The following is a 17,806-nucleotide window of genomic DNA, read 5'->3' on the forward strand; positions in this document are numbered from 1 at the left end:
CCCCGAGCTGGCGACCCTTTCCCCCGAGCCGGAGCTCCTGGTGGTGACGAGGCCGGCCTCGTCCGCGAGTCATGGCGTGGCGATGGCAGCAGGCGAGACATGGGAGGCGCGAGCCATGGCGTGGCGGCGGCGCAGGTGAGGCACGACATGGTGGTTGTTGCGGGCGCGGCTCGCCGCTGCAGCTGATGCCCGGCATGGCGGCCGTTGCGGGTGCAGCTCCCCGGCCTCAGGTGGTGCACGGCGTGGATTCCGCTGCTGTGGGCGCGGCTCGCCGGTCGGAGGAGGCAGCGCTGCCCTGCCGAGAGGGATCGAGCTCCCGGCTGCCACGGGGACCCGATTGCTTTTTCGGAAAATTCACAGGGACTTGATTGCTTTTTCAGAAAACTTATAAGGACCTGATTGCTTTTTACAAAACTTACATGTGGGACCCACATGTAAGTTAACGGTCAAAGTAAACGGTCAAACAAACGATTATCTTACATGTGGGCCCCAACTGTCATAATCGTGATCAACTGAAAATGACTCGGTGATTTGGGTTTTTTGAAACAGCGGACCGCTCGACTGGTAGTTTTTCTGAGAAAAATTAAAAACTGGTAGTTTTTCGGAACCCTAGCCTGTAAACCGGTAGTTTTATGCTATTTACTCTCTGTCCATAGTTGAATTTGTCTTTTCGTAGTTGTTGGCGTTATCGTTGTTGATGTGTAATAAATGTAATTCAGAACTGAGATATTCACGTTCTTTTAAAAGTATTATCTTCAATCAACTGAAAATAAGAGTTTTGTTTTTTCACGAACTTTTGGTGTGTGCTTCCATGGCACATCGAGTTAGCTTCAATTGAATTATACTGTTTTTGCGTCAAATGAAACTATTCACATGCAAAATGCCCGCGAAATTCCTGCCGCTACAAATTACGTACAAACAGGACTCTCGAGCTGAACTGATTCTATCTCTTGTGCATTCGTTGCCGGTCGCTAATGAATCCCTGTAGATTTTGTACAAATGTTCACCAAGTAGAAGAAGAAGTCTAAGGCTGTTCGATTAGCTGTTGTTTACTGTCTCTGTCTGAGGAGGAAGCAGCAGAAGAGGAGGACGAGTCGGAGCGGCTCGCCGGCGCGAGGCCGAGGCGGCAGATCTCGTCGGAGCTCGGGGCGTCCCAGCGGTCGGTCCGCGCCCTGAGCGCCTCCATCTCCGCCACGCACTCTTCGAGTCCCATCCCCGCGACCCTCCGGCGCTCCGCGGCCGCCTCCTGGCCGGCGGCCTTGTCGAACACCTCCTCCCACCCGTGCTCCCACGGCCCGCTCGCGTCGCACAGCTCCAGCGTCCCGTTCCGCCACTCGGTCCAGCTCCACGCCCGGTCCAGCCGCGCCACCGCGCACTCCTCCTCGTCCTCCTCCTCGTCCCCGGGGCCGCAGGCCACGGGGCGGCGGCACGGGCGGCACTTGGCGCCGCTGAGCGGGCCGGGGCTCCCGATCGACGCCACGGGCACGCCGAACCCGGCCGGCGGGAAGTCGTACCGGCGGTCGCTGAGCACGCAGAAGGGCATCCGCCGCTCCCGCGCCGCCACGCCGGCCACCTGCAGCTGCGCCTTGAACGACGCCTCCGAGTTGAGGTCCCTGTACCCGGCCGCGTCGAGGCGGGGCAGCATGGAGACGCGGGACAGCGCGGCCGCCGAGGCCTGCCGGCGCCCGGCGCCGAGCCGGTCGTTGAGGCCGCCGAACGAGGAGCCCTCCGGGACGACGTAGACGGCGTCGGAGCGCGGGAGGGCGTCGGCGGCGGCCAGCGGCGCCGTCCAGTAGCCGTCGACGCGGGTGCGGAGGACCCAGGCGTACGTGAAGTTGCCTCGGGACTCGCGCTCCCGGATGAGGTCCAGGCAGCCCTCCACCAGGCCGAAGTACTGGAGCAGGCCCTGCATGCATGCGTATGATAAAACTAATCAGGTTGCAAATATCTCTGAAGGCAGCGGGGGGAAACACGCTCATATCATTCGAGAGATAAAGTTAATGGAATTAGAAAAACACTCTTGTTCTTTTATTTACGAAAATAGAGCTTCGAATAAAGAGGCACATAGCCTCGCTAGATACGCGCTTAATCTACCTATTGGCCGCCATGTGTGGCTGCTAGATCCTCCATGCCTGAGATGTATTCCCCAGAACATTCTTGAGCAATAAAGTGTGTGTTTATACTAAAAAAAAACTAATCAGGTTGCAGGTTAGCCGTAGTGGATTAAGAGAAAACTACTCCGTTTTTATTTAGTTCGCATATTAGCTTTGGTCAAAGTCAAGCTTTACAAACTTTGACCAAATTTATAAACCAAAATATTAAGATATATAATAACAAATCAACAACATTAGATTTATTGTTGAATGTACTTTCACATCGTATTAATTATCTGTGTCACTGTAGCGCAATCAGTGTAGTGATTCGTGAAGAGCACCCCATGTGGCATATGCCTTGCTTAAGCACTGACATGACAGTGGAACACTGACTGATACCACACGCTAACCCATGTGTGTTATGCGTAACCCACTAGCTTAGGCTAAGCAGCCGTAAGGTAAGATGCCAGTTTGGCTCTTGACGACACTAAAGTGGGGTACGAGTAGGAATGCATGTTCGTTCTGCAAGAAATATGTTGATTAATTTGGTCAAGGATAACCATGATCGATCACTAATTAATCTTTGGATGATCAGTGAGTTGTACATGCATGTTGGGCAGATGGGCAGCCGGATTAAGTAGTGCCACTGCCCCTTTGTCGCCTTTTCTAATCTAATAGTGCCTGGACACACAATGACACAAAGTGCATTTTTTCTGCAAATGTTTGCCTTTTTTTGCACAAGGCACTTGTAATCAAGCTGCTGCTAGTTGTTGTTTTGCTATTGCCTTCAAATTAAATACTTGTACTCAATCAATGGCACTATCCAACAAGGGAGGACTTTTTTTATTAAAAAAAAGAGAGAAGAGAGTAGAAAGGACGCCTTTTGAGTTTTGAGGGTACATGCGCAAAAGAAGCGAGCGCGTGCAACATAAAAACATCGAGGAAATGAAAAGGAGCCCATACATATATCTTTTTTTGAGCATGGAGCCCATACATATATCAGCTTTGCTTTTGTTTTTGTGAAGGTAGGTAGGCCTTTTTTTTAGGCCTTTTTGACAAGACTTATTTTTTTCATTCTGTCAATGGAAAGCGCCATTCCGCGTATATACATCATCAGAATCAAGCCATTGTTGGACTTGGGAGTGGCTCATGCACCAATGACATGCATGCACGTTGTTGTTGAGCACACCACGTCCTCCCCCCGACAATGATCGAACACGTACAATACGTACGTGCTGGTGCTGCTACCCACGACCGACCAAATCGAATTTTTGCCTCTTTCTACCATGCAAGTATACAAGCACTAGGTACGTACGTACATACTAGGTTGCACTTTTTTGTAAAAGGAGGATCATGCGTACGTACTACACCTACTTACTAGAGCTGGGTCGTTCTCTGACAAGTCGTCGCCGTCTGTATATTTATACATGCATATGCATACGTGTCGCTTCTCCAGGGTAAAAAAAAATCATGCATAGTACAACTACTGAACGAATTGACTTTGACTCGCGCAAAAAACCCGGCGGGTCGCGCGCCGTCGTGCTACGTGACAGGTCGCACACACAAAGTTAGTTACTTATAAAAAAAGAAGGCAAACGCGGCACCGTCCGGGGCCGTGAGTGGGCGCCAAACATTGCCACTTGGACGAGTACGTGTTTGGTGCGGGCGCGTTGACGCGGCTGGCGGCTCCATCCGTCCAAACCAAACCATCCATCGACCGATCGGCCTCTACCAATTGGTGGCATGCGTCGACGGCAAACAGGTAAACCCAAAACCGCACCCTTCCTGAGTCCAGAATACGTCACGGTCGGCCTTGAAAAGCAGACAGTGAAACCGAAAATGAAATGGCCCCGGCGCTGTCACAGCGAGCCGAACCAAATCGATCTCCTTCTCCCTTCCTGCAGCCATGCCGGCCGGCATCTTAGCGGTGTCGATTGACACTTCCTCCTTACGTGCTACGTACCACACAGAATTTCTGTGTGGCCGCTGCCGCCACCTATATCCATCCGTCGGTGTCGACGGGTTGCATGCATGGACGGCAAGCGAAATCCCCTTTTCCTAGAATATTATCAGAATTTTTGACAGAAAAATAAATAAATACGGTATTTTTTTGAAAAAAAAAATCAGTACTGGATTAATGACGATGGTCGTCTCAGTTTTCCGGCGGGTGGGCGGGCAGGAAAGCCGGCGGGGCCCCGCGACCCTTTTAGGTCCGACCCACCGGGTTTCAGTTACGACGTGAACGCGCGCGCGGACGTCCGCTGGTTTCGATATTTTAAGCAGGGAAGTTAGATGGGATCACGGGATGAGACGGTAATCTCCTCTCTCTCTTCCATCTGAAGCAATCTATTCCTACATTTATATCAGATCAGAGGGATCCTGTCAGGTTTGGCAGTTGCCATTTTCCTATGATAGTACTGCTAGGAAGAGTCGAGACGTTGAAACCGCGCTTGGACCGAAAAGGAGACTTTTGAAACCGTCGCGGCCCCCTTGCCTCAACTGAATTATATTATTCTCAGAGACACAGGGAAGGAATTAACCGTCTCAATTACGATTCCCATCCAAATCAGGCAGCAGTTACTACTTACTTTGGTTAATCGTCTCCCTCTCACCATGATCATCGAGAGTTCGAGATTGATTCTCTAGTCGTTTTAAATATCTTTTCGATCGATCGATTTATCGATCCAATCTGGTGATGCACGCGAGGTTGCAGCCAAAACCCAACTGATAATTTATTCTGGTGGTAGTTTCTCCTTTTTGTTTGAGAAGGAAGTAATTAGTACTAGGAAGATTCTCTGGACTAGATAGATGCAATGCGCGGCAAGCGAGCTACGAACAATCAAATCAATCAACCAAAACAGTTTGCAGGAAGGCGAAGCAAAAGCGAGAGCGATCGGTCGAGAATAGATTGAGGTTGAGGAGCATGGAAGCAAGCGGTGAGACAAGCCAGGTATAGTAGGATAGTAGTACGGACCTGGATGCCGTTGGGGGAGTTGGCGGCGGTGAGCACGCGGGCGCGGTCGGGGGTCTCCTCCACGGGCTCCGGCCGGAACACCCGCATGGCGGCCAGCCTCGTCCCCGTCTCCGTCTCCTTGCCGACGGCGCGCGCCAGGAGGGAGAACTTGTAGGCGTCGGCGTCCAGCGGGCTGTGCAGGAACACGTCGACCGCGCGGCCGTGGAGCGCCGGGGAGGCCAGCACGTGCCGCGCGATGGACGGGCCCGTCAGCTCGAACCGCCGTGCCCCGCCCACCAGGCACACCGCCACGCGCCCTCGGCGCAGCGGGGAACGACGGTGGTGGGACGCCGCCGGGGGCACGCGCGGCGGGAAGCGCAGGGCGGGCAGGCGGAGCGCCGAGGGGAAGGAGAGCGCGGCCGCGAGGAAGAGCAGCAGCGGGGCCAGCACGAGGACGAGGCGCCGGCGCTGGGCCGCGCGCGGCGAGTCCGGGTGGTGGTGGTACTCGGCCATGCCGGCCGGCTTCATGGCTGGCGAGAAGAAGCTCGAGCGGCTACCGTGCCGGTGGAGCTAGAAGATCATGGCGAGGCGCGGTGGGCGAGAGGGTGGTGGTGGTGGGTGGCGCGGGGCAAAGGCGTGCGTGCTGCTGGTGCGTTGGTGGAGGGTCTCGTCTCGGCTGGTCGCGAGATCGGAAGCCGCGCGCGGGCGGGGGCGGGGGCGGGAGGATGGCCGATGGCGTGAGCGAACTCCTTTGATCGATGGAGCGAGGGGTCGTGGGTCACGGCGGTTTGGTGCTTGGCTTCGCCGCTCGTGCTACATATTACCCCTCCGGGCCGGACTCACGCGCAAGGCGCAACTTCCTCTCCTGCCACGTTTCTGTTTCAAATATTTATGTCAGGCATCTGAAGAAAAATCAGCATCAGTCAATTTTTCAGCCGCTGGATTGAAATCCAACGGCTGGCCTCCTCCTCCTCCTTCTTCTTTCTCTCCCTCCGGCTTCCTCCTCAAATGCCCCCACCCACTATAACTTCTGGCCAGACCACCGGCGCTCCAGTCTCTGCCTCGGAGCTAAGCCTCCTCGTCTCTATTGGCATTTATAAAATCAGGCAACTTGTACATAGCAAACATGGCTTTAAGTTGCAAGCATTGTGAGTGTTTGATTTTCGTACCGATGTCTAATATTGTGGGCTCTTTTCCCTGAGAAGGTAAGACAAGTTTGATTTTTTGAAAATGCTAAAAAAACTGATGTCGGATTTTTAAGCGTGACAAATCGAGACGTTTTTATGGCAAATTACGTGTCGTGAACCTAGCAATTCCCTTCAGTGAGCATGCAAATCCTGGCACGTTCAGTCTTTTCGCGAGGATTTGTCATGCTTGCTGAAGAGAATTGCCATGCTCATGACACATAATTTGCCTTTAGAAACTTTTGAGTTGCTATGTTTAAAATCTGACACCAGATTTGTAGTGGGGTCCTTGATTTTCTCTCCCTCGTACTTAAGCTAATAGAAATTCTGTTAGCATGTTTACACACCCCATGGGAAATGTGGTTACTGAACAAAAAATACCAAAAACAATCTAGATTAAAATGCTTTGATTAAACTAAATTAGCTCGCCTTTCGACATTAACAACACACTAAGCAGAGGTTGCAGGCTATTCCGTTCTCTTCCCATCTCAAAGTAACCAGATTGATTCCCAATCCTATTTTTAATTTCAGGACCTGATTATCCCTGGGTAAAATTTATGAATTCAAAATTTGTTCAAAACTTTCGAGCGGTGACCACAAATCTTTCATAACCAAAACTTTGATGTAAACTCTGCCAGGACCATGCGAAACAAATCATCATGCAAAACAAAAAGATAAACAAAAAAAATTATGTTTAGATTATAAAGCACATATTTACTGTCATAATGCTTAAACCGACAATATAGGTATGTGCCTGTGATTGATTTGTTTAGCTGAGTAATGAAAGATAAGAAATTAATTGCCATTTGTTTGTTTACAGATCATGAATTTATTGCTAATTATTAGGTTATTAAAAATGTCTGATCAATACCAGGTTTTACCATAAATAATAATTTGTTTGCGGACCGCGAATTTTTTGTTATACCGTAGATTGATCTGGTTTATTGGGTAATCAAAGATCGGTTTCATGGAAATCTGAAAAGAATGGAGAACGGAAAAAAATGGGAGGAGGATGGAAAGATGGACGAAGAGGTGGTGTGGAGAAAAGCTAGCGTAAGATAAACCTTATGTTTTTCAAAGTAGTATAAGAGATAGAGAAGTAGAGATTAGTTATACTATAGTCAATCTCTGACTCCCATTGTCGGTGTCAAAACCGGCGGATCTCGGGTAGGGGGTCCCGAACTGTGTGTCTAGGCGGATGGTAACAGGAGACAAGGGACACGATGTTTTACCTAGGTTCGGGCCCTCTTGATGGAGGTAAAACCCTACGTCGTGCTTGATTAATATTGATGATGTGTGTTACAAGAGTATATCTACCACAAGATCAAGGAGGCTAAACCCTAGAAACTAGCCTATGGTATGATTGTTGTTCGTCCTACGGACTAAAGCCATCCGGTTTATATAGACACCGGAGAGGGCTAGGGTTACACAGAGTCGGTTACAATGGTAGGAGATCTACATATCCGTATCGCCAAGCTTGCCTTCCACGCCAAGGAAAGTCCCATCCGGACATGGGACGAAGTCTTCAATCTTGTATCTTCATAGTCTTGGAGTCCGGCCGATGATGATAGTTCGGCTATCCGGACACCCCCTAGTCCGGGACTCCCTCAGTAGCCCCCGAACCAGGTTTCAATGACGATGAATCCGACGCGTATGTTGTCTTCGGCGTTTGCAAGGCGGGTTCTCCTTCATGTTTCATGTGTTCGCCGGATAGTGTCCGGTTGCTTCATAAATGTTGCGCTCCTTGGCTTCTACGTCCAATAATGGCCTTCTTCCACGTGTCGTACGAATGCGAAAAGCCAGGGTACTCTTACGTTTTACCCCCTAGCTGCGCGAATAAGCTGCCTATAAGAGAGGCGAGGATCCTAGATCCAAATCACACCATCCTCCTTCTGCAAGTACTCATCGAGGCGCATCTGACAAAAAATCCATTCCAACATGGACAGTGGACGCGGCTCCTCTTCTCGCGCTCCCAGTCCTCAGCCAGGAGATTGGAGGAGGTGCTCAGTCCCGCATAGCGAGTTAGTGACGCTCCAAACAGAGGGATACCTTCCCCCGGCCTTTATGGTTCCGGTTCGAGCCGGACTGGCCACCTACAAGGGTGGGAAGCAGGCGGAGAGCGTCCCCAATCCCTCCAAAGGAGAGCAGGTATGTTTCGTCCCCTACTTAATAAGGGGACTCGGATTTCCTATACATCCGTTTCTCCGGGGGCTCCTGGAGTTCTATGGACTCCAACTTCACCACCTCACGCCTGCCTCCGTTTTGCACATCACGGGCTTTGTAGCTCTTTGCGAGCTGTTCTTGGGCATCAAGCCCCATTTTGCGCTGTGGAAGAGGCTGTTTTGCCTCGTACCCCGTTCTCACGAGGGGTCGATATATCAAGTGGGCGGAGCCGAAATATGGCGCATCGCCGGGACCGGATATCTATCCGAAACCCCGAAGAAGGCATCCGAAGACTGGCATTCGGAGTGGTTCTATATGGAAGACGCCCCGCTGCCGGATCCAGTTCGGATCGGCCTCCCAGAGTTTAGCAACGCTCCTCTGAAGAAACTCCTGAGTTGGCGCCCGCGGAGCCCTCAACGGGAAGATGATAGGAGCATCCACTATCTGATGGGCCAGATACGGCTACTAGCCCATTCCGGATTAACCATGATTGGAGTCATGGCCACATGCATTATGCGAGGGGTGCGGCCGCTCCAATATAGGGGCCACCCCATGTGGGATTTTAACGGGGAGAATGACGCCACCCGTCATGGCCGCACGGGGCCGGGATCGGCCGCCGATCTGGTGAAGATCCTGTCCGGCTTGTACAAGGGGGAGAAGGAGGACTTCCTCCGCCCGAATCCATTGAATGGATTCTCCATGAATAACCCTCGGAGCTGGGTAAGCGGACGCTTATATATCTGATTCGTGCTTTCAAAGGTAAGTGTCTTACTTTATGATTTCGACGCAGGAAATACGCCGGGATGTGGCGGGCATAAAAAGCCCAACTCCACAACCCGAGGATCCGGGAAGATCCCTTGATCCGGCCTCCGAAGAGGATCCGGATGTAAAGGTGGATTTGATTGACGGGGTGTTCCACCAGCTCAGCATAGATAATGCTTTAGTCGCCATTACGGCTGACTACCCCGGTTTGTGTCCGGCTTCCCAGGTGAGTACGACCGAAGTCCTGACACTGTTACTTTTTAATGCTTATTTCTGACCACCGTGCACCAATGGTGCTTGGCAGGAGGTGCCTTTACGGCAGGAAGCCGAGCCCATGGCGACTGACCAAACGAGGTCAGTGCAGCCTAGCAGGCAGAAGAGGAGTGCGGCATGAATCGAAACGTCGCCGCAAAGTTATGGTGCACCATTGTCTTTTAAGGGAAAGACTCCTGTGAGGCATACTAATGCTCATGATTCTTCCAGGAGAAAGAGCGCTCGCCGGACTGAGTCCGGAGAGGGTGCCCACCAAGCCTCCGCCAGCCAGGCTCCAACGCCTGGTCCGGAGGGGGAGGTGTTGGGGATATTACCACTGGGCGTGAACCGGCCTACCTGGGCCGGGTTAGCTTCATTAGTAGTTTAAAGTTGATTAAGCAGATGAAGGCCCAAGGCCTGTAGTCGGTTTAGAACCTGTAGCCGTAAACCGGCTTGATATGTAAACTTGCACTATAAGTTAGGAATAGAGAGAGACCAACCGGGATACGAGTATGAACCGGTGTGGGACTCTGTGGACCAACGAGCGTCACCCGTGTATATAAGGGGACGACCCGGCGGCAGTTCAAGGACAGACAACAACAACTCGAGCCTAGGCGAAGCTTGTTTGCTCCCTAGCCATCGAAACCACATCAATTCCATCACAACTAGACGTAGGCTTTTACCTTCCTTGAAGGGGCTGAACTAGTAAAAACCCTTGTGTCTTTGTATCCTCTTTAACCCCTTCAAGTTAACCCGTAGCGATGGCTCCACGACTAAGTCCTTTCACAAGGACATCTGCCGTGACAAATCCACGACAGTTGGCGCCCACCGTGGGGCTATCGCACGACGGTTTGATGATCTTGGAGGGCAAGCTCAAAGGACTCGAAGGCTATGCTGTGGGCCGGATGACCAAGAGTCGTCGCGGCAAGCTCTACATCGACGATGCAGGATGGGGCCCCAAAGCCGGCTCGATCGAGTACGGGTACCAGGTCCCCTTTGGTGGCATACACGTTTTTATCGGCAAGATTGGTGAGCCTGGGCCTGAGCCGGACATCCGCACCGACCTCGTCGAGACGGCTCAGCGTGCGAGATCTACCCAGGTTAAACCGGCCGTGAAGCGTGCCTTCATGGGAGTCATCCATGGAGGAGAGCATGAGGACGAGTCAGAATACGGTAGCGAGACCGTCGTCTATTCTAGCGACGAGTCCTCAACCGGAGAGACCGAATCATTGTACCAGTTGCAAGACGACCAGATTAGGGGCTGTTCCGGTGGCGACAGTATTCCGGACCCCCCAGATCAGATCAACCGAGTTGGAATATTCATGGCCGGCATGCAGGCGGCGAATCACTCTTCGACCGCAGCAGCAATGCTCTCCGGATCAGCAGCGGCAGCGACAGCAAGGGCAGGAGGCCTTGTGCACCCACCGGTTCAAGTTCTGTCTGACCTGTTTGACGCACTAGCGGTACTTATGGAAGAGGCCAATCCGGCAGATCAGGAGGCCCATGATGCGGAGATTGCAAAGGTGAGAGAGCAGATCGTACAGGCCAAAGCCGACCTGGCAGTAGAGAAGGACAGGAAGGCTGCAAAGCGGGCCGCTTTGGACGTCCAGGCCTATAAGCTCATGCTCGACCAGAACGCATCACAGGAGGTCTTGAAGCAGAAGCACAGATCACGCCTGCCGTTAGGGTTCGACCCTCGAAGTCTCTTTCACACTCCGGGAGCTGGAACCAGTAATCCACCGGGGCACCTGGAGGTAAACCGGGTCGAGGCACCAGGGCCAGGAGCAACGGTCCAACCCCGCCTGATGGAGCCTCCTCGGCAGAACATTGCGATTCCTCCGCCGGTCCAAACACCTCCGGGTCATTATTCTAATCCTATGGACAATCTTGTCGCAGCTGTTGCGCGATTAGAAGCTATCCCGGTCGAAGGAGACTCTCCACAAGCAATAGAGACGCGCCGGGTTAAGGAACTTCTCCGGACCGCTTTGATTCAACAGGAGGCATATTCATACAGCCGCGATCGAATTCATTCCACACCTCGTCCAAGCCGGAGCTATAGTAGGTGCCTGGATGAACCGGCCATATCAAGCAATGCGCGGGGCCGTGAAGCGTCCCGTGGCAATAACCCGGCCGGTGGTGTTCACGATGCTCAGGATGTAGCAGACCAGGCCCGGGCACGAAGGGAGGCCGAGTTAGCAGCACAGAACGAGGCGGATCAGCTTACACCGGGTCCTACCACCTCTGCCGGGCCAGGGGTCGCATCTAGCTTGGGAGTGCCCTGTTTAGTCCCCGCTTTACGCAATGTACGCCTGCCCAAGGACTTCAAGGGTCCGCGCAAGGTGCCAAATTACACCGCTGATTTATCTCCAGAAGCGTGGGTGGAGAGTTATGAGATGGCAATGGAAATGCTGGATGTGGATGAGACCGCGTGTGCAAAGTACTTCACCATGATGCTTGAAGGCACAACCCGTACTTGGTTGAAGAGCCTGCCGCCTAATTCTATCAGTTCATGGGCCCAGTTGCAGACCCGGTTTATCCAGAATTTCAAAGATACGTGTAAGCAGCCTAAGTCCATAGTAGACTTGGTGGCTTGTGTTCAGGAGGACGGAGAGTCAACAACCCATTGGGTACGCCGCGTTTCTGAAGTCTTGCACTCGTCTGACAGGATCAATGCTGACTCTGCGATCTTAACCCTGGAGGGTAACTGCCGGTTTAAGCCTCTAAAGTTGAAGTTGGGGCGTATAAAGCGGTTCTGTAATGACATGGGAACTCTCATGGCCGCTTTAGTGAAGTATGCTGATTCTGATAGTACCAAGGATCCCGAGACTGACGATGACGAAGCAGGGAAGGGAAAAAAGAATAGCAACTCTAAGGGGCATCAATACAAACCGGCGGGCCATGGAAACGGAGGCAAGCGTAAAGCGGATGGCAGCATGGACTTTGTGGCTAACACTAATGCGCAGGACAAGGGTCAGCGGCGCAGAGGTAAAGCGGCGAATCGTAATGGGGCTCCAAATCCTAACCCGGATCGCTTAAACTATTTGCTGAATCAGCCTTGCCCAAAACACGAGACGAAGGAGGCGCCGGCTAACCACCTTTGGAAGGATTGTTGCATTATGCAGGAATTTAAAAACTCTAATGCCTTCCGGTATGACCGTGGGTCAGGTGGTGGCTCAGGATCCGGTTTCCATGGGCCGGGTCATGATGGAGCTTCCGGTTCAGGTTTCAATCAGGGCGGTAATAATAACCAGGATAATCAGAGCGGTTAAGGGGGTTACAACCAACAGCAGCAGCAGCGGTCGGGTTATCAGAGCCAGCCAAAACAGTTGAACAATGGGTAGTATCACATTTTCACAACTAGCTTGGATAAGCGCGACCGGAAACTTCACAAGTGGGCGGTGAACTCTGTTGAACCGGCCGTACCACGTTACTTACGCTGGTCGGAGCAGCCTATCGTGTGGAGCAGGGAGGATCACCCCCCCTGGTTGACAATCCGGGCCAGTTGGCATTAGTGGTAGACCCTCAGGTGGGAGGTTATAAATTTACCAAGGTACTCATGGATGGAGGGAGCAGTATTAACATCCTGTACTATGAAACATTCCGCCGCATGGGGCTAACCGACAAAGATCTCAGACCGTCTAATACGGTGTTCCATGGTGTGGTGCCTGGCAAATCAGCGTATCCTGTTGGTAAGATAGCCTTGGAGGTGGCTTTTGGGGACGAGCATGATTCCCGATCTGAAACACTAACCTTTGAGGTAGTGAAAATTCGGAGCCCGTATCACGCCTTGTTTGGGCGGCCGGCTTATGCCAAATTCATGGCACGGCCTTGTTATATCTATTTGCAGCTCAAGATGCCGGGTTACAAAGGGACAATAACGGTTCATGGGAGCCGCAAGATTGCTTTGGAATGTGAGGAAGGTGATGCGGCCTATGCAGAGTCGGTTTGTGCCACGGAGGAGTTGAAATATTATAGGGACAATGTTGATCCGGCGGACATGACCCCTTTGAAGAGGCCGACTACGGAGCATGATTCAGATCTGAAGTTCAAATCGGCGGCTGAGACCAAGCTTGTTGACTTCGTGCCCGGCGATTCGTCCAAGCAGTTCACTGTCAGTGCTAACTTGGACCCTAAATAGGAAAGCGCGCTCATCGAGGTCATCCGTGAGAATCGGGACATTTTTGCATGGAAGCCTTCTGACATGCGAGGTATACCGAGGGAACTCGCTGAGCACACTCTTAATGTTGATCCCAAGTATAAACCGGTAAAATAGTTTCTCCGCCGGTTTAACGAAGAAAGGCGCAAAGCTATTGGAGAAGAAGTGGCCAGGCTCTTAGCAGCTGGTTTTATCATTGAAGTGTTCCATCCCGAATGGCTCGCTAATCCGGTGCTGGTTCTTAAGAAAAATGGCACTTGGCGTATGTGTGTGGATTACACGGATCTTAACAAGGCTTGTCCAGCGGATCCTTTTGCCCTCCCCCGCATTGACCAGATTATTGACGCCACGGCGGGTTGTGAGCGTTTGAGTTTTTTGGATGCGTATTCTGGGTATCATCAGATCAAAATGGTGGTTAAGGACCAGGAGAAGACGGCGTTTATTACTCCCTTTGGAGCCTTCTGCTATGTATCTATGCCTTTTGGGCTCAAGAGCGCCCAAGCCACTTATCAATGGTGTGTACAGAATTGCCTGCATAAACAGATCGGCCGCAATGTGCACGCCTATGTGGATGATATTGTAGTCAAGTCAAGGCAGAAGGAGACGCTGGTTGATGATTTGAGGGAAACCTTTGACAACTTGCGGGTTTATAAGATGATGCTTAACCCTGCCAAATGTGTCTTTGGTGTTCCGGCAGGCAAGTTATTGGGCTTTCTTGTGTCCAACAGAGGAATTGAGGCTAATCCGGAGAAGATTACGGCTATCACCTCCCTGGCTAAACCGAAGTGTATCAATGATGTTCAGCGTTTGGCGGGTCGGATTGCCGCACTGAGCCGGTTTATCAGCCGCCTCGGAGAGAAGGCCATCCCTTTATACCAGATGTTGAGAAAGACAGATCAATTCATCTGGAGTCCGGCTGCTGATGAAGCGTTGGAGGACTTGAAGCGGCAATTAGCCAATCCGCCCGTTCTTGCAGCTCCGGTCGACAAGGAGTCGTTATTGTTATACGTAGCGGCCAATGCTCGTGCAGTTAGCGTGGCTATTGTGGTAGAACGCAAGGAGGCAGGCAAGGAGTATCCGGTTCAGCGGCCGGTTTACTATATCAGCGAGGTGCTTATTGAATCCAAGCAAAGGTATCCGCATTGGCAGAAGCTGGTATATGGAGTTTTCATGGCAAGCCGGAAGTTGAAGCAGTATTTCCAAGGGCACCCCATCACAGTGGTCAGTTCAGCTCCCTTGGGCGATATCATACAGAACCGGGAGGCGACTGGCCGGATTGCCAAGTGGGCCATAGAACTTGGGCCGCATGGATTGAAGTACGTGCCTCGGACGGCGGTGAAGTCTCAAGCACTTGTTGATTTCATCAATGATTGGACGGAGTTGCAAGCACCAGAGGAGAAGCTGGATCACACATATTGGACTATCCATTTTGATGGATCCAGGCAATTGGAAGGCTCAGGGGCTGGAGTCGTATTAACTTCCCCACGAGGTGATAAGTTTTGTTATGTTCTCCGCTTAATGTTCCCTTGTACTAATAATGCAGCTGAGTATGAAGCTTTGCTCCATGGTCTCCGGATGGCTAAAGAGATGAATCTAAGTCGGCTTAAGTGCTTCGGTGACTCGGACCTCGTGGCTCAACAGGTATCTGGCACTTGGGATTCTAAGGACCCGCTTATGGCTGCATATCGTCGTGAGGTGGATATTGTTGCGGGTCACTTCAAGGGTTATCAGGTGGAGCACGTGGATCGTCGAAAAAATGAAGCGGCGGACGCTTTAAGCCGGTTGGGCTCTCAGCATAAACCGGTCCCGCATAATGTCTTTCTTGATGTGTTGCACAACCCGTCAGTCAAGCTCCCGGGTGAAGCGGATTTGGCTATTCCTGATCCGGAGGCTCAATTGGTGGCAGCCCTGCATATTATTCCTGATCCGGAGAGTTGCCAGAGGATGAGACTCTAGCCAGGCAGATAGTCCGGCGATCCAAATCTATGACAATTATCAATGGCGAATTGCATCATTGCAGTGTATCAGGGGCGTTTCAACGCTGCATCTCTCCTGAGGAAGGCTGTGAAATTTTACGCGAAATCCATGAAGGGGATTGTGGTCACCACACCGGTTCAAAGTCTCTGGTGGCTAAGGCGTTTCATCACGGGTTTTACTGGTTGACAGCTCATGCTGATGCGGAGGGCTTGGTTAAACGGTGTGATGGCTGTCAGAAATTTTCAAGGCGTGCTCATGTGCCGGCTCAAGAATTGAGGATGATTCCAATTACTTGGCCGTTTGCAACATGGGGGCTGGATATGGTCGGACCTTTTAAAAGATCCAAGGATAAGAAAACCCACCTTTTGGTGGCAGTTGAAAAGTTTACCAAGTGGGTTGAAGCGGAGCCTGTCAGCAAGTGTGATGCAGCTACAGCGATGCAGTTCATTAAAAAGGTGATTTTCCGGTTTGGCTTTCCACACAGTATCATTACTGACAATGGTACCAATTTATCCAAGGGTGCTATGAAGGAATTCTGTGAACGTTAGCACATCAGACTTGACGTATCATCAGTGGCTCACCCCCAGTCCAATGGGCAGGCAGAACGAGCTAATCAAGAGATCTTGCGAGGCATCAAACCCCGGCTTATGGTTCCATTGCAAAGAACACCGGGATGTTGGGTTGAAGAGCTACCATCTGTGCTATGGAGTATCAACACTACGCCCAACCGATCTACAGGATACACACCGTTTTTTATGGTCTACGGAGCAGAGGCGGTTCTCCCTAGTGATATCCGGCACGATTCGCCTCGTGTGGCGGCTTATGTTGAAGCGAACAATGAGACAGCACGGCAAGATGCTTTGGACCTATTAGATGAGGAGCGTGACATAGCGGCTGCCCGCTCGGCGATTTATCAACAAGATCTTCGTCGCTATCACAGTCGTCGGGTCAGAACCAGAACTTTTCAAGAAGGAGATTTGGTGCTTCGGCTCATCCAAGATCAGACGGATATGCACAAGTTATCCCCACCTTGGGAGGGACCTTTCGTGGTCAGCAAGAATCTGCACAACGGGTCGTACTATCTGGTTGATATTCGAGAGCATAAAAACTCGCGCACATCAGAGGAGGAGACCAACAGGCCGTGGAATATAGCTCATCTTCGGCCTTACTACACTTGAGCCATCGACTCTATCTATGTACATATTATGGCAGTGTATATATTATCATTGATATAATAAAACCGAAGCCTCGGCTAAAGCGGGGTCTCTGTCCTTTCATATCATGTGTGGTTACATGGAGTGGTTCTGTTTTAAAGCGGCCTCCGGTTTACCCCTTGAAATTTGCTTTTCAAAAAAGCTTTGTGATATCACTTGGGGCCTTGGTCGTGTTCGAACCAATGCGACACCTTTTGATAGGCGAAAGCCACCAAATCACTTGGGGACATGGTCAAGTCTGAACCAGTCACGCCTCTTGATCGGCCTAAGGCCACAGAATCACTTGGGGGCTTGGTCGAACCTGAACCATTGCCACGCCTTTTGATCGGCATAAATGCCACGGTTTCATTTGGGGACCTGGCTGACTTGAACCATTGTCACTCCTATTGGGGGCTTGGTCATGTCCGACCATGGTAACACCATCTGATCAGCTCAGTAAAGCATGTTTTTGCAGACGGTTTTTATCATTGCCTTTGCTTCCATATTTCTTTTATGGCTATTCTTCAATTTTTGTTGTGTTTCCTTTAAACCAACAACACTTTTTTACCGGTTCAGCTGACGGAAATTGGTTCATTTGTAATCCGGAGAAATATGCCCGGTTTAACTTTCCTGTTAACATCATGAAGTAGCAGGGGGGCTCATAATGACCCAGCACGGTTTACATGGGAGTTGTTTTCTCCCCTTTGATGGTAACGGTTTATAAATACTCCGTTTCAAGCCTGGCCAAACCAACTTCATGCCCAACGATGGCAGGTATTTTGTATCACATATTTGATTATACGTCTTACATACATTGATGATATATATATATATATATAAAGGTCATAAACCGGTTGGCGGTATAGCCGCCACCGAAGTTCAAGATTTTCTGATTGCAGGAAATATAAATTAAGGGTTTCAAGCAAAAGCATCAGTACTTATGCACAAAGGCATATTCAAGGCAGAAGTATTGACTATCCTATTACAAGGCAACGCGGTGCCCAAATAAGATCATTGTTGTTCCGGCGGATCATAATAAAGCAGCTATTTAAACTGGCTTCCGGTTCAAGCCT

General features: G+C 51.1%; 1 protein-coding gene across 1 annotated transcript; it reads right to left on the reverse strand.

Moving 5' to 3' along the window:
* Positions 1-804: 804 nt before the first annotated feature.
* LOC123135760 (uncharacterized) lies at positions 805-5,826 on the reverse strand. Its single transcript, XM_044554972.1, has 2 exons — positions 5,068-5,826; positions 805-1,906 (listed from the first exon to the last, which is right to left on the reverse strand). The coding sequence occupies exons 1-2, from the start codon at positions 5,572-5,574 to the stop codon at positions 1,025-1,027; spliced, it is 1,389 nt and encodes a 462-aa protein (XP_044410907.1). The 5' UTR covers positions 5,575-5,826; the 3' UTR covers positions 805-1,024.
* Between the last annotated feature and the right edge of the window lie 11,980 nt (positions 5,827-17,806).

The sequence above is a fragment of the Triticum aestivum genome, chromosome 6B (assembly GCF_018294505.1).
Source record: "Triticum aestivum cultivar Chinese Spring chromosome 6B, IWGSC CS RefSeq v2.1, whole genome shotgun sequence".
Classification (NCBI taxonomy): Eukaryota; Viridiplantae; Streptophyta; class Magnoliopsida; order Poales; family Poaceae; genus Triticum; species Triticum aestivum.

Bases quoted from the DNA above. Each gene is read 5' to 3' on its own strand.
- LOC123135760 (XM_044554972.1), bottom strand. From the start codon at position 5,574: ATGAAGCCGGCCGGCATGGCCGAGTACCACCACCACCCGGACTCGCCG. The intron at 1,907-5,067 runs GTCCGTACTACT...GCATGCATGCAG, and splicing joins ACTCCCCCAACGGCATCCAG to GGCCTGCTCCAGTACTTCGG.